Genomic DNA, 25,097 nt, shown 5'->3' with positions numbered 1-25,097 from the left:
AGTAAGCACTTTACAGATAAAGCTGATTCTTACAGTGAGACTTAGAGCCAGAAAGGAAATCAGCAGACAGAGGATGAGAGTGGCATGGCTTCGCAAAACAGTAAAGAGCTGAGTGTACTGCTCTGGTGCTTTTGTGCATTCTCTGCACTACACACTTCAGTTCCAACTTCCAGTATTGGACTATGACTGGGGATGGCGCTAGATCACAATGTGGCTTGGCTAGACTCAGCCCACACTAAATAGGCTCACACCACCTGTAAGGTGAATGTTTGGAGTTAGTTGTGATGCCATTCAGATAAAGGGCATGGGTGGGAACAGAGGCAAACATAAAGCAGAGTTTGGAAAGTGGAGCATAATTTGTCTGGCAGGAAGGGAATTGGAGCTCCTGTGACAAGTTGAAGATCACCAACCAAATATAGTCGGACTTACCTCTAGGGACAGGACTATCTACACTACTGGTCAAAAGTTTTAGAACACCTCTGTTTTTTCAGTTTTTCTTCAAATGTAAACAGTTAAAATGCATTGAAGGACCTAAAATAATGAAAAAGTGAACAGTAAACTGCCAGAGGTTTAAATTTAAAGTTTAGGTTAGCAAAAACCAGAAAAAGGAAATATCAGAATAGTACAAATGGGCCTTCTTCAGAGAACAACTAATAGGTTACAACCTGTAGATGTTCTGCAGCAATTAAAGTAAACTAGCTGAAGCCCGCCGTAGCATACGGCGGTGTAAGAATAGGAATGGAAAACGGTGAGAAAGGAATTCAGTATAACAAAGGTTTAGGAAACCACCATCTTAGTATAACAGTAAAGCATGTATAACGAAAATAGCAAGGAGCGAAACCAATGCCAATAGTCGAGAGAGTACCTTCCTGTAGCAGGCTATGGAAAACATAGACATATATAGATAGATGCCGCATTCCCTGTGTTGCTCAGTCGACACGATAAGTCAGCGCGTCTGCCCTATTGCGAGTGGTAAAAGTGCCATTTAAACTAATACAGGTAGACGTGGAAACCGGGTTTTCTGATGAAAAAACAATAATGTTTTAAACAGTATCGTTTACATACAACAGATTTTGGCGAATCGTTTACATGCAATTATTTATATCCATTTATACACTAATAATGGCAATTATTAAATAATAATAATTATTATTATTATTACTATTATTAAATAATTCCTCCCGTATAAGTAACATTTCTCGGATGGCTTTCTTCCATCTCCGAAATATTTCTAGACTTCGTCCTGTTCTTATGCAACACAGGACTAAAGTATTGGTTAATGCCCGAGACACCTCACCTATAGATTACTGTAATGGTATTCTATCTGTCATCCCAGAAACAATTATACATCGTTTACAATTTATTCAAAACTCTGCTGCCAGGATAATAACCAGCTGTTCTAAATCCACTGAACATACTACACCTATTCTCTCTCAACTTCACTGGCTTCCTGTTAACTACAGAATACAATACTAAATACCGCTCTTAACATTTAAAGCTCTCCACAACCTCACTGATCTTCTATAGACTGACACTCGTCTCGCTCACTCAGATTCTCATCTGCAGCTGTACTTTCTGTACTACACATCAAACTCTGTGCTATGGGAGCTCGAGCATCTCTCATAGTGCTCCTCAACTGGGAATTCTCTTCTCTCTCATATACATCAGTTCGATTCAATAACACATTTTAAAACTACCCTCAAAACTTATCTTTTCAAACTGGCATACCAATTGTGAATTTTGCACTGTTACTGCCAGTTATCTTTGTTTGTTGGCTATTTATTGCTGTTTGATCGAGAGTGACAGTGGACACGGAAGTACGATTAGAGATGGCGAGCAGGTCTCTGTCGTGCGTATCTCATGGTCTTAGAGTTGGTGGCCGGGGCTCTGTGAGTTGACGATCGTGCCTCTCTGTCTTGCGTGCGGTGTAAAGTCAACGTGGCTCAGAGGTGCATGGGGACTTTTGCACAGACGAAAGCGACTAAGGCTGTGTTTGGTGAGTTGTTGCGTGCCTCGAGAGTGACGCTGGACTCAGGAGGACGGTTACAGTTGGCGTGCGTGGCTCTGTCGTGCGTATTCCATGACGCAGTAGAAGGGTTAGAGTTGGCGGGTGGGGCTCTGTTGAGCGTATTCCATGGTCTTAGAGTTGGCAGGCGGGGCTCTGTCTTGCTTGCGCTCACTGTCTTGCGTGCCCTCAGTGTCTTGCTTGCACTCAGTGTCTTGCATGCCCTTAGTGAATTATATATATAGATTAAAGCTTTGCAAGTTGAAGCAAACAATTTGCATGGGTGTCCCAACTTCTGTTGATTACTTAAAAGCACTCTGTCTGTCTTAAAGCAGAGTTGAAACAGACTGTGTTACTACACATTCTGAAGTACTACTTGGATAATATTACAGTGATAATGGCAAGAAAACGTCAATTAACAAATGAAATGAGACAGAGCTTTATTACCCTTAGAAGTGTAAGATTTTCATTAAGAGGAAATGCAAAAAAAAAAAAAAAAGTGTCAGGAAGTATGATATCCTACACAATCTAAAGGCAAATGGAAACTGTAAGAAACTCTGATAGGCGCCTCACAGCACAACAGCTTCAAGGACAGCTTACTAGTGGTCAAGAAAAGCAAATCTCAGTTTATACTGTGCAGAGGACTTTTTGTCCAGCCAGCAGTAGTCGACACCCGGTATTTCAAGGCCCCATTTTGTCCTTTAAGGACTGGAATTATTACTGCCCTGTCAATCCTTCCATCCATTATCCAACCCACTATATCCTAACTACAGGGTCACGGGGGTCTTCTGGAGCCAATCCCAGCCAACACAGGGCGCAAGGCAGGAAACAAATCCCATTCAGGGAGCCAGCCTACGCCGGGCGTGCACACACCAAGCACAATGTAGAATCGCCAATGCACCTAACCTACATGTCTTTGGACTGTGGGAGGAAACCCATGCAGACATGGGGAGAACATGCAAACTCCATGCAGGGAGGACCTGGGAAGCGAACCCGGGTCTCCTAACTGTACGGCAGCAGCGCTACCCACTATGCCACCGTGCCACCCGCCCTGTCAATCCTGCAGCACAAAGGAGGTAGGCCACCAGGAAAAGTGTGTTAAGTGCCTTGAGCATGGGAAAAGTGCTATATAAATAAAATGTATTATTATTATGGAACAAAAGATGAGTGTGAACCAAAATAACTACCAAGGATTAAAGTCGGGTAGCAAAAAAAGATCAATTGTGAAAGGAATAAACAAAGTCACAAGAGTTTTGCTGAAAGTCAGAAATCTGAGTAAGCTTTTAAGCATGTCTCCATAATCTTAGATGCAACAGAGCATGCAACGCCTTGTGTGTACAACAACATGACTTCCAGGAACCATGCCCTCCTTGACGGCCATTGCATCAAGGAAATGATGCCTTAGAATGGTGGCACAGTAGTTACAAAATGTAACATATAAAAATGAACACTGTTTCTCAGACAGTAAAAAAGAAAATAATAACAAAATCAAATTCTCTGAGGGTGAAAACGCAGAAGCCATTCTTGTTCGGGGTGGCAGCCCATCTCAAGGCCCACTAACACAGGATCAGTTTAAAGCTGCTAATAAACTTAAAATCCCAATCTTTGGGAGGCTAACCCAAGTACTAAGAGAAAAACTAACAAAGACAAAGGGAGAGCAGGGAGCTGGATCCATGAGGCAGAATTGCATTACTCATTATATCTTTCCTATTTTTCCAAAACAAAATTATCTAAAGGTATTGATGTTAGCGAAACTTCAAACATGCCAACTGCTAACAACGTATTGAATACAGTGTATAACCATAAAAACTCAAACTTAAACTTTATTGGCTTTAATATAAAAGCACAGAGCTATCTTGTTGATCAGTACAAAGAGAAAAGTTTTGAATGTACCTGCAGAAAGCCACTTGGATCATTCTCCTTGATGACTTCTAAACAGTATTCCATCAGCCCTGTCGTCTGCCGCAGTTTTAAAGTACAGTGGGTTATCTGGTCTCTCACAACCTAATAATATAAAAAAACAAATCATAAAATTGTAAAAACAGCACAGGAACTACAGAACAACAAAAAAATTAGTCTTTGCTTGTATCTAATGTATAAACGTTGGTTACTTACATGATACACATTTTTATTAAAATTCCTGATCTCTAAGCTAATATTATATCACAAACAGTAATGGAGATCAAATGTAGAAGAAGTTATTTCTTTCTTCATCAGCTTTAGCTTCTGAAAAAAATTATTATAATAATGATAAGGATAAATTGCTTTAATAATTTAACAAAACACAACTACAGGCAATCAAAAAACTTTCTCAAGCCCTAGCTGAGCACTTTGAGGGCATCCAGTTTGTCAAGCTTGGCCATTACATTACAATGTGCACAACCTCACTTTTAAAAAAAGTACATTTACTGTATGTTGCTTTATGTATCTAAACTGCAAGCAAGGGTCACAGCTTTCCTGCCTGCACTGCTGTCAGCAAAGATATAAATCTTAAGTAGGTGATAAAAAGAATTGGGTCACTGTGGTCATTTTATGTTAATTCAATGTGTGTGTGTGTGTGTGTGTGTGTGTGTGTGTGTAAGTGTGTGCATGTTGAAGTTCGCAGTATGTAGGGGAGCCGCTGCTCTTTTAGCAAACATCAAATTGTGAAACGCATGACTGCCAATTCACATTTGCCGATGGCTCTCCCTTCTTTATGTTACAAAGATGATGAGAAGCTATTATGCTCCAAGTACCATGACCTACATTCACAAATAAGTTCAACCACCATATACTGTACTTTCACTTTGGATTTTCCCTACAATTAGCTTGTGTTAAAAGTTCAGTGTAGCACTCATGCAAATCCTAACTTAAGCATGTAATAACATAAAACAATGTTTCAAAACTCCTTCATTTTATATAGCATGTTCAATTTCTAGTTAGTTTTATGCAGCTGATTAACACAGAATGTAAGTTTAAAATCATTTACATGTTATGCTTGTTCTAATATTCTTTTCTCTTCTATTCATCTATTGGCCCATTTACTGAACAAGTTTAATCTTAATTTTAGGGCTTTGGCAGGTCAAACCTACCCTAGTAGCATTAAGTGCAAAGCAGGAACCCGTCCAACACAGTGCATTGTGATGGGCACAACAAAACTCACCCATACTAGGCTAAGGTCAAGTTGTCAAGTAGTCTCTAATGGCATAAACATGCAGGGCAGCTGCACCAACTACTGCAACACCATGCTGCCTCTTCTAATGTAGAATTTTGTAACTTTTGAAAGCCCAAAACCTAAAAATTGAATGGCCACAAAGGGCCAAAGCTGAGGAGACATTTTCCAGAACAAAAAAAAAGAAAAAAAACAAGTCCTTTCACTACAGCTATGTTGAATGGATTTTTTAAATATATTAAGAAGTAAATCATCTACAAAATTCCAAGGATAAATCAGACTACTGTAGGAAAAAGAATCTTTAGATATGGGGACTGGGGCAAGAGGTGAAAGCAATCAATAATAAACACATTGATGCTGTCTGGGCTTTAAATTGCTCTACAGACATATTATTATTATTGCTATTTTTATTATTGTAAGATAACTCTAAAATATCATATTCCAATATAACTCCAAGACATCCAAGATAACTTTCAAAAACATCATTATACAACATGCAGAACACATTGGAGTGATTTCAAAGTACAAAGTTAGCAAACAGTAAAGAAGAAAGCTTAAAATGGAGTGCAAGAACTGCAGTTCTACAGTCAGTTTCAGGACTGGATGAAAAATTGGAACTCAGGCGAAATAAAGCAGCAGAGCTGAGGAGCTGAAAGTCCAAGCCACCCTAAGATGCTTTGCAAAGAGATGCAAGGCACCTGAGCATCAGTACACTAGGAGCAGTTTTGGTCGTCAACAGTTTGAAAGCAATAGCTGAGAAGTCCTGTGTGGTTTTAGAATGTCTCACAATAGGAGGGACAGAGAGCAGACAGACTACAGTAGAATGGAGACCCCTTGTGTGGATGTATGGTGAAAGTGGAGATGGAAAGAACTGAGGAACAGAGCCATGGTAGAACGTGTGGGTCAAGGGATTTGAACTATACCTGTAGATCTTTGCAGCAATTGGAATGCAGAAACTGGAGTGGAGAAATACTGTGGGTGAATTGAGAATACAGTAAAACCTCAATTATCTGTCGGTGGTCAGGACTGAGGCCGTGACGGATAACAGAACAGCTACCTTAAAAATGATATACGGCAGATTAGTTTAGTGAATAGTCATATTTATTTACAAAACAAAACTATGTTAACAAAATACAGTTGTGCTTGAAAGTTTGTGAACCCTTTAGAATTTTCTATAGTTCTGCATAAATATTATCTAAAACATCATCAGATTTTCACTCAAGTCCTAAAAGTAGATAAAGAGAAACCAGTTAAACAAATGAGACAAGAATATTATACTTGGTCATTTATTTATTGAGGACAATGATTGAATATTACATATTTGTGAGTGGCAAAAGTATGTGAACCTCTAGGATGAGCAGTGAGTTTGAAGGTGAAATTAGAGTCAGGTGTTTTCAATCAATGGGATGACAATCAGGTGTGAGTGGGCACCCTGTGTTATTTTAAGAACAGGAATCTATCAAAGTCAGCTCTTCACAACACATGTTTGTGGAAGTGTATCATGACATGAACAAAGGAGATTTCTGAGGACCTCAGAAAAAGATTTGTTGATGCTCATCAGGCTGGAAAATGTTACAAAACCATCTCTAAAGAGTTTGGACTCCACCAATCCACAGTCAGACAGATTGTGTGCAAATGGAGGAAATTCAAGACCATCGTTAGCCTCCCCAGGAGTGGTCAACCAACAAAGATCACTCCAAGAGCAAGGCGTGTAATAGTCGGCGAGGTCACAAAGGACACCAGGGTAACTTCTAAGCAACTGAAGGTCTCTCTCACATTGGCAAATGTTCATGTTCATGAGTCCACCGTCAGGAGAACACTGAACAACAATGGTGTGCATGGCAGGGTTGCAAGGAGAAAGCCACTGCTCTCCAAAAAAAACATTGCTGCTCATCTGCAGTTTGCTAAAGATCATATGGACAAACCAGAAGACTATTGGAAGAATGTTTTGTGGACGGATGAGACCAAAATAGAACTTTTTTGTTTAAATGAAAAGCGTTATGTTTGGAGAAAGGAAAACACTGCATTCCAGCATAAGAACCTTATCCCATCTGTGAAACATGGTGGTGGTAGTATCATGGTTTGGGCCTGTTTTGCTGCATCTGGGCCAGGATGGCTTGCCTTCATTGATGGAACAATGAATTCTGAATTATATCAGAGAATTCTAAAGGAAAATGTCAGGACATCTGTCCATGAACTGAATCTCAAGAGAAGGTGGGTCATGCAGCAAGACAACGACCCTAAGCACACAAGTCGTTCTACCAAAGAATGGTTAAAGAAGAATAAAGTTAATGTTTTGGAATGGCCAAGTCAAAGTCCTGACCTTAATCCAATCGAAATGTTGTGGAAGGACCTGAAGCGAGCAGTTAATGTGAGGAAACCCACCAACATCCCAGAGTTGAAGCTGTTCTGTACGGAGGAATGGGCTAAAATTCCTCCAAGCCGGTGTGCAGGAATGATCAAAAGTTACTGGAAATGTTTAGTTGCAGTTATTGCTGCAAAGGGAGGTCACACCAGATACTGAAAGCAAAGGTTCACATATTTTTGCAACAAATATGTAATATTCAATCATTTTCCTCAATAAATAAATGACCAAGTATAATATTTTTGTCTCATTTGTTTAACTGGTTTCTCTTTATCTACTTTTAGGAGTGAAAATCTGATGATGTTTTAGGTCATATTTATGCAGAAATATAGAAAATTCTAAAGGGTTCACAAACTTTCAAGCACAACTGTATAATATAGGATTAACAAAATTAATTCATATAATATTGTAATGACCAGCGTATAAGCAAACACAACTCAGAGGTACTTGAGATTTTTGGATTTTACTTGAAGTATTCCTACCGTAACAAACAGTGCCCTGTCTTATACAGTACTCCGTTATCTGGGTTATGGAGCACACCTCCAAAACAATAAAAGAAAGCTTTCCCTACCAATCAGTTTATCTCTTGCCACTCACATTCTATCTTTCTCTAACACCCCTGTAATGCCAAGTCAAGCAAAATGACACCTTTTATTGGCGAACTAAAAAGATTACAATATGCAAGTTTTTGAGACAACTCAGGCCCCTTCTTCAGGCAATGTGTCACTTTGCTTGACTTACTATTAAATTACATCTATAATGGATAACACGGCACAACACTCTAACACTCCTGCTTATTGTCTCCTGACTCAGTACTTCCTTCTGCTGCACCCTCCTTTTTTTTCCTAATCTCTCCTATCACTCATCTTATAATAGGTGTGTCTGCCCCATACAGAACAAAAGCTCCACTCACCCCAGTCCAATCACTTTCAGCCTTTGTGCTTCCCCACAGCGCATCACCAGCTGCTTGCACGTCACAATGTATCAACAAATTATAATAGAATTTAAAAAGAAAATTACAGTACCGATGAACATTATCATTAATACATTAACTTTAATACAAGATAACACTACCGTCAGTGGTTTCCATTTTCAACACGTTTTTCAATTTTGTCGGTATCACGTTTTATTTCGTTCACTGTTGTTTTTCCTACTCTTTTAATTGAAACAATACTTGAAGCATTTTCACCGTTTTGTAATTTTTTGTAAGTTTCATTTTTATGACAATTCTAGCACCACACACTTAACGTTTATCGGACAGAACAATGCATCTTCCAATATATAATACGCTACCGTGGCTGTTCGCTTGTCTGTCCAGGATTTTAAATCACCTGTAGCTCGCAAACCATTTTACCTATTGACTTGAAATTTGGTACACATATACTACGTGACGTCTACTATTCGCTTTCGAGGTGATGATTTTTATTACTCTTTTTATTTTTATTTTATTTTATTTTAGAATCAACTCTCGGCAGCGTGTTCATTCCCTACCTCCTTCGCTAATCATTCTTGAGGCAGATTGAAAACTTAAGTGCCAGCTTAAGTGAAAAATTAACGAAAACATACTAAGTAATTGCAACACAAAATCTAACTTAATCAGTTTTAACGTGAAAAGATGACAACGAAAGAAGAGAAGCAGCAGGCCACTAGGGTGGAGAAAAGAAGAGCTGATCAGGAAGCAGCAAGCACATCAACCTCTGAGCAAACTAATGCTAAATAGAGACAGACAAAGAGTATGAAAACTATGAATGCTTAACTCAAGTGTATTCACTGCACGTTATCATGCAGTACGCTGTTACTGGTAGTAGATAAATTATAACAAAAATTGAAAAATGACAAAACGCTATTTAAACTGAAGTTACATAGCTGACTGTGATTTCCAAATGCGGCCTGACACGTGGTGCTGAGAACACTACGCACTGGCATAAGAGAGAGCTGTTCCAATGTGTATGGCAGTTGTAGGACAGTAATAGTTAGGTGCTGGCGTGCACAGTGTTTTTTTCTTTGGCCCTGACTGTTAAGAGAGACTGAAGGTCAATCGAGTGACAGATAATCGAGGTTTTCCTGTATATGAATAAATACTCTATCTCAGCTTGTTTCACACATATGTATACGTGCATAAATGTGTTGATAAAACCAAAAGTAATGACCAGAGTGGTAAAAACCACGGCTGCTCTACTAGCACTACTAGGTCATAACGGTGGGAAAACAGCAATCTCTGGCAATAGATTAATGTATCATCTTATCAAGAATACTCCTATCTAGCAAGTTCATGACCCCAGGGATATTTATCCAAGGAAAACAATGATGGTGGGATGACAGTAATATATACACTCACCTAAAGGATTATTAGGAACACCTGTTCAATTTCTCATTAATGCAATTATTTAATCAACCAATCACATGGCAGTTGCTTCAATGCATTTAGGGGTGTGGTCCTGGTCAAGACAATCTCCGGAACTCCAAACTGAATGTCAGAATGGGAAAGAAAGGTGATTTAAGCAATTTTGAGCATGGCATTGTTGTTGGTGCCAGACGGGCTGGTCTGAGTATTTCACAATCTGCTCAGTTACTGGGATTTTCACACACAACCATTTCTAGGGTTTACAAAGAATGGTGTGAAAAGGGAAAAACATCCAGTATGCGGCAGTCCTGTGGGCGAAAATGCCTTGTTGATGCTAGAGGTCAGAGGAGAATGGGTCGACTGATTCACGCTGATAGAAGAGCAACTTTGACTGAAATAACCACTCGTTACAACCGAGGTATGCAGCAAAGCATTTGTGAAGCCACAACACGCACAAACTTGAGGCGGATGGGCTACAACAGCAGAAGACCCCACCGGGTACCACTCATCTCCACTACAAATAGGAAAAAGAGGCTACAATTTGCACAAGCTCACCAAAATTGGACAGTTGGTCTGATGAGTCTCGATTTCTGTTGAGACATTCAAATGGTAGAGTCAGAATTTGGCATAAACAGAATGAGAACATGGATCCATCATGCCTTGTTACCACTGTGCAGGCTGGTGGTGGTGGTGTAATGGTGTGGGGGATGTTTTCTTGGCACACTTTAGGCCCGTTAGTGCCAATTGGGCATCGTTTAAATGCCATGGGCTACCTGAGCATTGTTTCTGACCATGTCCATCCCTTCATGACCACCATGTACCCATCCTCTGATGGCTACTTCCAGCAGGATAATGCACCATGTCACAAAGCTCGAATCATTTCAAATTGGTTTCTTGAACATGACAATGAGTTCACTGTACTAAAATGGCCCCCACAGTCACCAGATCTCAACCCAATAGAGCATCTTTGGGATGTGGTGGAACGGGCCACGTAGAATGCCATGTAGAATTAAGGCAGTTCTGAAGGCGAAAGGGGGTCAAACACCATATTGGTGTGGTGTTCCTAATAATCCTTTAGGTGAGTGTAGGTTCTTTAGATTATTTATGGATCTCTACTGGAAAGGATAGGCATCTTGAGGGAGGCCCATCTCCTTAAACATTAGACTGGGCCAGTAAGTGGCCACTCTGTGCAGTTAGGCTCCTATACAGCACACATGATTCCAGAAGTGGCTCCAGGGCCAGTGGTGTAAAGCCAGTCCTCTCCCAACAGGCTGGTTAACTTGAAATTGGGAGGTGAATTATTGGCAGGGGCTCAATTGGTGGGATTAGGAGGACGAGGAGGAGAGGCAGGGTGTGAATAAGGAGTGTTGCTGAGATCTTTAAACGAAGGTGAGCAGACAGTGCTTATGAGGAAGTGGCCCAGTACCCTTGAGGATGTCCTCATGTATAGGTGAGGCGTTTGGAGGATTAGGGCACTGGTAGGTCATCAAATGCTTCTAAATGTTTTTATGATCTGCACTTTCCATGTCATATTATCATATCTAGATGATAAAAACCCCTTTTTTATATTTGTACTTGTATGTATGACATTAGTGACTCTTTAAAGCCATTTTACACTTTGCCCTCTTTGCTTGTTATTCAGGCTTTGGGGCAGTGCAATACAATTCACATCATATATAAAAGAAATTAACTTATCATAAGAATAAGCATTTTACTAAAAGTTAAGACGCATTGTGAAACAAAAAGCATGTGTCTGGAAGTGGTTATGACGATAATTCCATAGAGTTTAAAAATCAATCATTCCACCATATGATAAGGATTATCTAAAAGTAGATTATAGCTGTCAATCTGCAAAGACAAGGGTGTCCTGCCAAATTCAGGCCAAGTACAAACAAAGGCGATTCCAGAACCTCATAACCAACTACAAAGCATGGTGAAGGGTAATTTATGTTTTTGGGGCTGCTTTATTGCCTCAGGGCTTGAGAAGAGTCGCTGAGTCAATGATTCTTCAACATAGCAAAGAACATCCGGACACGAGGTTAAGCTATCTTGTCAAAAACAATGAGACAAAATGGAAGAATAAAAGCAGACAATGATCCAAAACACTAGAGCAAATCCATATCAGAATGGTGATATTTAGAACAACTTTGGATCCAAAGCTTATTGAAAAGCTGCCAGGGGACTTGAAGCAGGGCCTTCTAGAAAGAAAGCTTGTAAACTTCACACCCCAGAAGTACTTCTTTGTGGAGGAGCAGTTACAATAAACACTTGAATAACATTTTAACTTCCAAAGCGCATCCAGGCCAGGGTGCACTTTTTTTTTCTTTCCAAGGAGATTGCACTTGGTTGATTTCAGATGAGGAAACATTGCACAGTATAATTATTCACTGTTATTTATTAGCTTAAGTCACTTAATCTACTGATAGACCTGAAAGGAGAATAACTTTTCAGTACCTTCATATACAATAAGACAACACACTTTTCAGGAGGTATACACATTTTCTCACGCAGTCCTTAGTTTTAATGCAAAAACAGGCCATTCATGGAATCCTCTTTTACTTGGCCTTAAACTTCCCCACATGGTTTCTGGAAAACTGTAGCTACAATGTAAACTCAGCTTTTTAAAAAATGGCTTTCATTTTGACATAAACCCAGATTTTTAATAACCAGCTGAACAATGGATGTGTATTAAAGACAAGCTTTTCTGTCTGTCTGTAATTCAGCAGACCTGGAGTATAGCAATGGCATTTAAATGAGTTCCCATTACTAGACTATTGTGCCAGCCAAAGCTCTACAGCAATGAGCCAGATTGTTATAGTGCTAAAAGTATCGCCAATGTGTTTATTGCGCCAACCCTTGACTCATCAGCTCACCCATCTTAGCCCTAGTCCAATAATCCTCACCAGCCCTGGACAATGTTCGGTTCGAAATCTTTGTAGGCCAGATAATTAACTCTTTTATGGCAGATGTCAACTTTTGTCAACAGGAGGGGTTGAGGGCAGTAATCAACTGTAAACGGTGGCTAAACACGCCATTACATTTTAGTTTGACTGTCTTTGCTAGGAGGAAAATTAGCTTGGTTGGTCTGACCGAGATTCCCCATACTCGTGTGAGTAGTGAAGAGCAAACAGCTGCAAATGTGGTATTGACATTCGGTGAGAGATTGAAGCGAAAATACTCCGTGGATACCATTTACATATTATAACTGAATTAGACTCCGATTTAGATGCAAGTGATCTGGAGTTTGAGATAAAAAATGAAAATGAGGTATCCGCATCAGCAGATCATGGTGCTGAACACATTCATGTAGCTGATCCATCTATGGCAATGTTCAGGACCATCACTTACAATTACAAGAAGTACAAACCCGATTGCATTGCACTGTGACCTTGACTGCTGCCCAAAGAGAACTTGGCAGCCACCCTGCCGCACATCCCTGCCAGCTGTCATGTCGGCTGTGAGTGGTTCGAGCCACAAGAGACGGAAAACTGGTGGCCACAGCACACAGCAACAGACATTTTATGTTGATTTACATGTGAAACTATAGCTTTGTGTGCTTTTCAGAAAATTGCATTTTTTGGAAAAAATATTCAGCCCTCCAACAAATTATAAATTATAAGAAATTATAAGAAACATCAATGCCTTGTGTGAGAGTAACATGAGTATACTGCTAAATACTTCCCTAGATTCATAGCTATCTTCATCTTTGTTGGTGTTTCTCTTGTACATATCCATTGAAGATGAGAACTCAAAATGAAGACCATCATGCAAGAACGCTTGTCCCAATGGAAATTCATTGTTTACCTCTGCCTGAGATATGCATGGATCATTTATTCTGACCCACAAAATATCTTGAAGTCTTCTCTGTAACCTCTAGGATAACTTTGATGGTCCTTGTCTTATATGCATCGGTGAGAACTACAGATACAAGGTAATGTGTCAGCAAGTTCCTTGGATGTCTGTGTGGAATTTCCTCCAGGTGAGGTAAGGAGGACATCAGCTAAGCTGGTTTGTGTTTTCAATTGAATAAATTGAAATCAATTGAATAAAACAAATTTCTATCTTTCAACACAGTATTGTTTATCATGGCATCAGAGAGTGACGTCATGTTGCACATTCATTGGACATCCATCCATCCATTATCCAACCCGCTATATCCTAACTACAGGGTTACGGGGGTCTGCCGGAGCCAATCCCAACCAACATGGGGCACAAGGCAGGAAACAAACCCTGGGCAGGGTTCCAGCCCACCGCAGGGCACACACACACCAAGCACACACTAAGGACAAATAAGATGCAAATAAGAATTTCCCTGTTCATATAACAATACTACTTCTACCACTAATACCAAACAGGCTAAACCCCTAACATACAGACCCATCTGCAAATTCTTTATAACCCCCTCAGGGGGGTATGCAGTTCACACTCTAACCTTTCTAACATATTTTAGACATCAAAGACTTCATAACAGGCCCTTGTTGGTGTCCTTCACACAATCTTTACAGGTTGCAGTTGGCTCAAGAAAAATAACTTATTTTCCTCTTGCAACACCACAAAACTGTCCATGTGGTTTTGTGCAATGCAGCCTAGAAATCTGAGCTGCTTTCCCAAGTAAGCCTTTAGACAGCCAGTCTCTGTCAGTCACACATTACTGATACAACTAATAAAAAAAAATTTTACATCCAGCTTTTAATGAAAGACTCGGAGCATTCTAAAAATGAAGCACGCACATTACTTTGTTGATTTTTCTGACCTAATACTGCTCTCCTCACAATAAAATCTATTTTGGCGCAAACACTACTCTCCCCCAGAGCTGCTATCAAGGTAATGGCAGACTTTTAACGGAAGTGATCTGAGAGTATATTAAAATGTGTCCTGCTACTGCTGTAATGCACATTAACAACTGGCATCAATAATTCCACAGGGATGAACATTTTATTTTGTGCATTTAATGCATACCGCCCGTTATTCAGTTATTTTCTATTTGAAATGGTAACATGTTTTTTCTATTCCATTTTGATATCCTAAGTGCACACCTTCTAAAAGCATACTACTGTATATTGATTCTTTATATTACTTAGACAGAACATTTGCATTTTCTCAACAGCACTATGCTTTTAGAAGTGTTTACAAAAGATTCTCTTATAGTAGTAATGTTACGAAAATGTTAAGATATTTCTTGGACAAAATTAGAATTCAACATAACATGCCAGAAGTCAACGGGTCCCTTAAAAGAAAGTAATAACTTGGTTAGCTGCCAAGAATTCAAAGATGATGGCTACTGAAAGGGTGAGGGTGTTTACAAGGATGTCTGTTGTGGATTGTAAGGTACACCCCTTTGGGCACCGATATGAAAGATGGAGAGAAATGCAAGGAGATATTCATAAATACACCTACGGTTAAGATGGGCTTATCAAAATTCAGTTCAATCTATCATGCTTAATATCAGCAATAAAAATGGAATGAATCAACTTATAAAATGGAACGGTAAAATCACAAGGTCGCAACAATCCAATCGTACGGGCCTATTTAGTAATCAAGAACTACGGAAAGGAGAGTGAATTTTGTCATACGGGACTCAACCACTACATTCTCAATGTCAGTTGATGCCATCAGTTTGCTGGTTCAAGGTTCCAATTACAAAACTAACTGTTCACATAATGTTTCATTCTGGCCTCTATTACAATTCTACATGAGTTCAATTTTAAAAACATCCACAGGCTCGAATCATAGGATGAACAGTTAGCATTTGTACCAGCCATCAGTCACATCTAAATGTTGGGTCAACTTTTATGTCTAATATGTCTTATCCATTGTTTAACCATAGTATTATGCTCACTGCTATGTTATATTAATTTGTTCTAAGTTTATGTTTGATGGCAGTGTTCTTTCTGAAGTGTTTTTCTTTAAATGTGAATGTCATGGTCTCTCTGTAAAACCTGCTGACAACACAAATTTCCTTCTTGGGACAATAAAATTGAACTGAATTAATATTAGAACTGTCATGTCCTTACAAAATAGTTGCATACTACAGGGTTAAAAAGTTACAAGTACGCTACTACAATCAGGGCAATGTACCTTAATAAAAGGACAAGTGTCTGTGTTTAAATCTGGTTGCTATGTCTCTGTCTTTCCAACAGATCGCACATCACACTGCTTTTACAAATTCCATGCCAAACGGCATATAACAGAGTAATATACATTGCATGGTACACTGCAAACGTTAACGCAGAGGTCTGCATAGGTGAGTGGTACAGCTAATGAACTATAAAAATGTAAAGTCTAATTTAAAGCAAGAAGTGTTACCTCCTCCATTTCCCCTGATTTTCAGTTGTGCCAAAGTTGAATTTTTCTTGCTATTTTGGCATAACTAAATTGGACAATCTGCAATAGCATCTTCCGAGGTAGACTGATACTTCAGCCATGTGTTCAATACTCCAACAACTGCTTAAATATTTTAAATCAGCTGCATTCATAGAAACACAAATACTCAAAAAAGAACCACTGATTATGTCCCTATAACACATCTATACCCTAAGCTCAGGGCATCATACTGTAAATTAGTTCCTTTGCACTAGTACAGTTTACAGGATTTTATTAGGAAATCAGCCTTGTTTGCTTTTTCCTGAGAACACAAATTCACACACTTCTTATAAAATATTTCTCACTTTTATGTGGAGTAACAATATTTGACGTGCCTCTTCTGTTCTTGTCTGTTGTACACGTCCTTGCCTGACACCCTTTTCTTCCTTAGATTCCCCATCACAGTCCACCCACTTTCTTTTTGATTATCCTCTTCTCCTCCACCCCAGAAATTCCAAATCCATGATTCTTCTCCCCACATTGTTTGTACTTTCTTCTCATGATGTGACCATAACGAAGTAAACTTCTTTCCTGCATTTTCCTGTGAGACTTCCCCAACTTGTATCTCTGATTCTCTCATTCCTGATCTTATCAAGCGTTGTTACCCCACACTTCCATCTCAGCATCCTCATCTCTTTAGCATCCACTTTCTTATCATGCACCTTTTTAGCTTAACGTATCGGCACAATGGGCACTGGCTGGAGGCCCCAGGATCATAGAAGCCCCCAGTGTTTCTGATGCCTATGTATTTTTAAGTGTTGCTATCAAAACAGGAGCCCCATTTCACTACTTTGACCAGGGGCCTATGACGTTGTTAAGATAAACTTAGGCTAGGATTCTGACCCATATAACAATGCTGGTCTGATCACTGTTTTATACACTTTATCCTTTATTTGTGCATTGTTTGGTCACATAACCATTCCTATACCTTTGTTCAATATTTCCAACCTGATTGCATTTCTAAATCTAGCTCTCTATCCTCATTTATTGTTGATCTAGATATTTGAACATTTCCACCCTTTTAAGCCTTGTTCTCTCGGGGTTAACTTCTCTATCGTATTCTTGTTCTTTAAATATTTTCCTATTAGTCTTAAGGCCTCTGTCTCCACTATTCTTAGTGGTGCCACATTGCACAATGTCATTTGTAAATCGCATGTACCATGGGGCCTGATCTACTATTTTCCTAACAATAACATCCATAACTAGAGTAAAAAGATATGGGCTTAATTATGATTTTGATGTAACCTAACTTTAACTAAAACAAATCCATCTACACAATAAAAAGACAAGACAAGACTGATGATAACCCTGATTCAGCCAGCATTTCTTATCTGAAAGTGGGGCATCCCTGCACATGATAATACCTGCTGTAAAACTCACACAAAGTCTATATTAAGTTAAAACACAGATCAGATTGTGACACAAGTGTGTTTATCTGTCTGACTCGGAGCTTCTACTGTACACAGTCTTAATGGAGCAACAAACTCTGTGAGTATTGGTGTTCAATGCTTCTCTGAGAAGCTCCAGTTCTATGCAACCTTGAAATGGACAAACAGATGAATTTTAGTTGCCCTGAGAGGAACTGATAACCCATCCAGAAAGGGCTACTATCTTGCAAGTCACATAAGACCATGACTGTGAACTGAAGTACTTGATTGATAAATGAACACATCATTTAGTTAATTTAAAGCAGGTCAATTTATTATTAGAAGTAGTCAGTTGTGCTTGCGACTATAAACACCTTGATCACAATATTCTTAGAAATCGCCTTAGTCAATGGGTGGGCCTCTCTGGCAGTGTCTTAAATTGGTTTGAATCCCACCTGGCAGGTAGAAAATTCTTTGTTAGTTGTGGTAATTATACTTCAAAGACATGTGATATTCTATATGGTGTTCCACAAGGCTCTCTCCTGGGTCAGCTGCTCTTTTCAATCTACATGCTTCTGTTAGGTCAGATTATCTTGGGGCATAACGTGAACTGCCACAGCTATGCTAATGACATGCAACTGTATTTATTAATAGCACCTAATGACCCAGACTCAAAGAGGACTACAGAGGAATACAAAGAGGACTGTTTGACTTATGTTAGGTAGATTGCCCAGAGGGGACTGGGTGGTCTCGTGGTCTGGAACCCCTACAGATTTTATTTTTTTTCTCCAGCTTTGGAGTTTTTTTTTTTTGTTTTTTCTGTCCACCCTGGCCATCGGACCTTACTTATTCTATGTTAATTAATGTTGACTTATGTTTATTTTTTATTGTGTCTTCTATTTTTCTATTCATTTTGTAAAGCACTTTGAGCTACATTTTTTTGTATGAATATGTGCTATATAAATAAATGTTGATTGATTGATTGATTGTTGTTTCACTAACACAATGTCTTACTTGTGTTTCTGAATGAATGAGTAGCAATTTTCTCAAGCTAAATAAAGAAAAAACTGAAATTTTAGTGATTGGCAATAATAGATATAATGAGGTTATTAGAAATAAACTTGATGCATTAGGATTAAAAGTCAAGACGGAGGTAAAGAATTTAGGGGTAACTGTTGAATTTTAAATCGCATATTAATCAGATTACTAGGTCAGCATTTTTTCACTTAAGAAATATAGCAAAAGTTAGACCTCTTATATCATTGAAAGATGCTGAGAGATTAGTTCACGCTTTTGTTTTCAGTCGCCTAGATTACTGTAACGCACTCCTCTCAGGACTACCCAAAAAAGACATAAATCGACTGCAACTAGTGCAGAATGCAGCTGCTAGAATCCTAACTGGGAAAAGAAAATCCAAGCACATTTCTCCAGTTTTGATGTCACTACACTGGTTGCCTGTGTCATTCAGAATTGACTTTAAAATACTGCTTATGGTTTATAAAGCCTTAAATAATCTCGCTCCATCTTATATATCGGAGTGTCTGACACCTTATATTCCAAATTGTAACCTTAGATCTTCAAATGAGTGTCTGCTTAGAATTCCAAGAGCTAAACTTAAAAGAAGTGGTGAGGCGGCCTTCTGCTGTTGTGCACCTAAAATCTGGAATAGCCTGCCAATAGGAATTCGCCAGGTTAATACAGTGGAGCACTTTAAAAAACTGCTAAAAACACATTACCTTAATATGGCTTTCACATAACTTTATTTTAATTTAATCCTGATGCTCTGCATATTAGTAATTATCATTACTATTCATGGTGGCTCCAAAATCCGTACTAACCCCTACTCTCTCTTCTGTTCTTTTTCCAGTTTTCTGTGGTGACAACCTGCGCCACCACCACCTAATCAAAGCACCATGATGTCCCTACATTGATGGATTAAAGGCCAGAAGTCCATGTGGCCGTCATCATCAAGTCCTTCCATGAGAACCCTGAATACAATGAGGTCTGATCATTTATGTTAGGTAGAATGCCTAGAGGGGGCCGGGCGGTCTCATGGCCTGGAACTCCTGCAGATCTCCAGCCGTCTGAAGTTTTTTTTGTTTTTTCTGTCCTCCCTGGCCATCGGACCTTACTGTTATTGTATGTTAATTAGTATTCTCTGATTTTAGTTCTTACTTTGTCTTTTTTCTCTTTCTTCATCATGTAAAGCACTTTGAGCTACATTATTTGTATGAAAATCTGCTATATAAATAAAGGTTGTTGTTAATCCGAACATCATCTTGTTAAGGCACCTTCCAAAGATCTTTGCCTATTTAAAGCTTTTATTCAATCATTATGAAGCCAGCTTAATTCAATTCAGGGTCACAGAAGCCTATCTAGGCAGCACTGGATATAAAGCAGGAAATAAACCTGGTCATGACAATAGTGCATTACAGAGGCCATTCACATACACACACCTAAACTAGGGCCAAATTAGAGCCATCAACTAACCTAACTTTCAAGTCTTAGGAGATGTGAGTGGAAGACTGGAGTAACTAGAGAGAATTCCACACAGACATACAGAGGACTTGCTAACAACACACAGTCCATGACCAGTGTGAAATGTGAAATAATCTTCCTTACTTCAGGCTCTTACTGAAGCTGATGTCATGTTACATGACTTCCAGCAAGGAGGAGTCAAACTTGAAGAATGGGTTGCTAATCATGTCATCTGAGGGTGTCCGATCATACACTTAGAATTACGTGACTACCTGACAAGTTTCCATGCACAGTTTCACAATTTCAAAACATCATGAGTTTGCCCCTTTTTTCTAACAGCCAATAATGAATGGGCTGCCTGTCACAGCCAGAGATGTACTAGTGCTTAAAGGTACAGCCAATTCGGCCACCATCTCTGCCATTTTTTTTTCATATTGTCATGGTACAGATTGTACAACATGAGATAACAGACAGAGATGCCTCTCTTCCGTTTGTGATATCCAAAACACTGGTCTTCCTTATTCCTTGTAGCTGCATCATACGCATTGCTCTTCAGGAAGGCACTCAGTGGTTGTCAACTCACACACACACACAAGCATGCCACCAAAATGTCATTACGTCGAGAAGAGTCATTGAAAGCTTGGAATGAGTCGCTGGAGATGTCAGATTACACGACTTCTCATAACTCACTAAGATTATGTAAATGAAGTCTGTGACCGAGACATGACCTTTAATGAATAAATTATAAAACTAGCTCCAGCCAGATGACATCAGACATTCCCATAGGTGCTGCCATTTCAAATATAAATTAGCAATGAACAGAGAGATTCAGAAAGGAATACCAAGTGTATTAGAGAACTGAAAAATAATACCTTTTTAACTTCACTTCTGTCAGGATTTACATCTGCTAACATTCAGGGCTTTGTGAGTTAGAGTCTCATGTGATAGCATTGAATACTTCTTCTTCTTCTTTTGGCTGCTCCCGTTAGGGGTCGCCACAGCAGATCATCCATAGCTTTCTGTCCTCTACATCTTGTTCTGTTACACCCATTACCTGCATGTCCTCTCTCACCAAATCCATAAACCTTCTCATACGCCTTCCTCTTTTCTTCTTCTCTGACAGATCTATCCTTAACATCCTTCTCCCAATATACCCAGCATCTCTCCTCTGCACATGTTCAAACCAATACAAGCTCGCCTCTCTGACTTTGTCTCCCAACCGTCCAACTTGAGCTGACCCTCTAATGTACTCATTTCTAGTCCTATCCATCTTCGTCACACCCAGTGCAAATCTTAGCATCTTTAACTCTGTTAGTTCCAGGTCTGTCTCCTGCTTTCTGGTCAGTGCCACCATCTCCAACCCATATAATATACAGTAGCTCGTCTCACTACCGTCCTGTAGACCTTCCCTTTCACTCTTGCTGATACCCATCTGTCACAAGTTACTCCTGACACTCTTTTCCACCCATTCCACCCTGCCCGCACTCTCTTTTTCATCTCTCTTCCACAATCCCCATTACTCTGTACTGTTGATCCCAAGTATTTAAACTCCTCCACCTTCGCCAACTCTACTCCCTGCATCCTCACCATTCCACTGACCTCCCTGTCATTTACACACAAGTACTCTGTTTTGTTCCTACTGACCTTCATTCCTCTCCTCTCCAGAGCATTTCTCCACCTCTCCAGGGTCTCCTCAACCTGCTCACTACTATCGCTACAGATCACAATATCACAATATCCACGGGGACTCCTGTCTAATCTCTAAGCTAATCTAGAATTGAATACAAGACAGGAAAAAAGTGCTGGATGGACCATCCATGCACAAACCTACACTCACATACCTGTAGAACTAATGAAGAATCATCAGTCAATAGGACATGCATTTCTTTGAGGTGTGCGAGTAAAATTAACAAAATAAATCCACACAGACATGGACAAACACGCACAATAAACACAGACAGTGATTGGGACCAGGATTTGAATCCAGAATGGTGGACAGGTGAGCTAGTAGCACTAACTGCTGAAGTATTTCATTACACTTAACTGAAGTTCGAGCTATCCTTTTAAGTAATTTTTTTTTATGAATTGCAAATAGTTCACGCTGATAACATCTTTTCTTGTTTCAAACTAAAGTACACTATCTTATAGACCTGGCTCTGCATAAAAAAGGTGAATGCTAGTTATTGCCCAGGAAAACTGTCATTTTCTGCATTAGAATTCTTTTAAACTGCACAAATGTTTTGTTCATTATTGAAAACCACACAGGGCTTCACTTGCTTAAATCTAGTCTTTAGAAAAATACAACAACAATATCTGTAACCTCTTAAATACCAGTCTACCCACCTTTAGTTTATATTCCCGTTCCTTTGTCACTTTTGTGAGCAGCTTGGCTTTTTGCCGGTTAAGGGCATCAATAAGTGCATCACATTGTGCTACCAGGCAGGCTTCAAACTCTACTCCATTTTCCTGTAAAAATACATAAAAACTAACTGATTCATTTATTAAAGGATGTGTGGAATACCTTGAGGAAAGTATACAAAAACAATGAGTCAAGTCTGTACATTTATGATGAAATAAAACTTTGACTTTATTTCTCAGATTTGGTTAAAGTTTATTATTAATTATTACTCCTCCAGTACTATGACATCTTTTATCAATAAAGTTGATAAAAGTAGTTTAAAACAAAACATTACCTTAACATAACAAATTCCTATTCCTTATAACCTTTTTGAATGAATCAGGAGGGCTATCTCCAATAGACAATAACAACATTGATTAATCACATTTATATTACTATGATTATGTTACAAATTTTGAATTGATTATCTGAGAGACGGAGAAAAAGAAATAGCATACAGGGTAATAAAAAGCAGATTAGCTATAAACAATCAAATTTTAAAACAGGGTTAAATATGGAACCATAAAAATAGAAAACAGATGCATAGTTAATTTTATAGTTATTACTTTTAAGATTTAGAACTTGCACTTCTAAGACTTTGTATACTAAGTGGTGAGGGCTGCCCTTCCTAGGCTACATTCACACTACTACGTTTTCATTCAAAAAAAGCATTTTGAAACAAAAAGATCTCTGCTCACATTAAAATGACTGAAAACTCATATTATGTAATTGTCTGCCTACACTGGGCATGTGTGCAGCATAGACGTCTTTAAAATAGACATATGCTATGGGATTTTAGCACATTTTAAGCCAGACACTGACTTTTTTCTGAGTCGGCCTGCATTTCAGCTTCATCACTCATTTCACATCCAGTATTAGACTGGTTGCAATGCCTAAATGCATTTTACAAACCAGGCTGTCACATAATCAGAAGAATTTCTGTCTTATTAGAAATTTCTCACAGGCACAGTTTGAGCATCTGTACAACTGGCAGCTCTGTCATGCACTGTGACTATTTCTAAAGATCTCACAAAATGTTATTTGGATGCATATGGGTAAGCAACACAACAAGTGCCATGAAAAGCAACTCTTCTATGCCTGCTATGTGGAAATATGTTTCTTTTCGGTGAAGGGCGACCAATCAGAGAGTAAAAGAGTGTAATGAGTAGGATCCAATCAGGGAAGAGCCTCATAATAGGTATGAACCAACAAGATATTGCCAGGTCTGCATTTTTCTTGCTCAAGTGGGATATTTTGATCATCATCCAGGAAAAAATGGGTTTTCACGGGTTGCAGTGTCTTGGGCTACTTTTTTACAAAACAATGTGGTATTTTGAGCTATTTTTCAACCCTTTATCATCGCACCATGTTTTTATGTTTTTCATCTGTCCAGCACCCCTTCCAATGCTATTCATATATGTATATGTTCTTTACCGTTATAAAATCTCTTAAGGGGATAGCTGTGTGATAGTACATACCCTTTCTACCACTCTGAAATATTTCTGAGGGGAATGGGTCGTTGATGATATGTACGTAGCCCTCTTATTCTGATGCTGCCTTCTGCTTTCTAGTGTGTCATTATGTCTACTTCAGGCACTGGACTCTTTTTTTGGGCAAATTCACTATTTTTAAGATGTCCTTGGGCTTTACATTTTTCAGGGACCTGTCAACTCTGCAACCAGAGTACAATGGAGTCTGCATTTTTAGAAATCTCAATTTTCACCCATCCGTAATGAAATACTATAGTATTCAGGACAGGAGAGCGTTTTCAAAGTATTCGTTTTCATGGGTTGTAAAGGCTGGTGAAGTGTGAATGAAAGGTGAAAACTGACACAAATGTGTGTTTTTAAACAAAAATGTAGCAGTGTGGATGGGGTACTAGAGAGAGAGCTGCTACTGAAGTAAGTGTGATCAGTGGGAAGATTCAAATTTTGTTTCGGGAATCAAAAAAAAAATACAAACTGAAGACCCACTTATGCACTGGGTGTGACGTAAGTATATTGTCAGTACAGTAGGGAATATTAACCCACATGCAGTTCAGAGAGTCCACTTGCATTCCTTCTAACAGTGAGCTATGACTGAGAACACATCCCACATGAGGTCTGAGGGTGCCAGTCTGTAGCTGGACGTTCCACCAAGCAGCAGAGACAAGAGACAAGTATCTTTAGAGAACCAAAATACCTTAAGGCTAAACCTCATTTGTGTTACGCTTGTGCAGATATGTGAATTTCATGCTTTATGTTTTCAGCATCTCAAAGATTTCTAGTATAGAAATGTCACATTTAGGTTTAGCAATGGTCTAAAATAAAAAAAAAAAATAATAAATAAATAAAACTGGCTCTCATGATAATAATTCAAGATTATATCATTGTAGGAAAAATCAAATAGCTGCTTTATAAACCAATGTTTACTTTACCTGAATCTGTTGCAGTAAATTTTTTAACTGCACTAAGAACTCCTTTGCATCCTTTGCTTTATCAGATATGCCATTCAAGGCCTGGGAAAGTTGAGTCTGTAAAAAAAGAAAGATAATTGGAGAAATTGTGAATTAAGTTAAGCAGAATATTGTGCTGTAGGGCTGGTTTCTGCATTTTTGGTTTCAAAAAACAGATGTGGCCAGTGATAC

At 38.9% G+C, this 25,097-nt stretch overlaps 1 protein-coding gene across 1 annotated transcript in view; it reads right to left on the bottom strand.

Moving 5' to 3' along the window:
- LOC120526806 (E3 ubiquitin-protein ligase TRIM9) overlaps positions 1 to 25,097 on the bottom strand; it is an 81,831-nt gene that overhangs the window by 26,415 nt on the left and 30,319 nt on the right. The window contains exons 2-4 of the mRNA XM_039749948.1: positions 24,888 to 24,983; positions 22,417 to 22,539; positions 3,899 to 4,009 (exon numbers count right to left, since the gene is read on the bottom strand). Of these exons, the coding sequence (XP_039605882.1) occupies positions 3,899 to 4,009; positions 22,417 to 22,539; positions 24,888 to 24,983 (330 nt within the window). The remainder of the gene's footprint in view (positions 1 to 3,898; positions 4,010 to 22,416; positions 22,540 to 24,887; positions 24,984 to 25,097) is intronic.

This window comes from Polypterus senegalus, chromosome 3, assembly GCF_016835505.1.
Source record: "Polypterus senegalus isolate Bchr_013 chromosome 3, ASM1683550v1, whole genome shotgun sequence".
NCBI lineage: Eukaryota > Metazoa > Chordata > Cladistia > Polypteriformes > Polypteridae > Polypterus > Polypterus senegalus.
The sequence above is the reverse complement of the archived record's forward strand: the minus strand, read 5'-3'. Positions and strand labels throughout refer to the sequence as shown.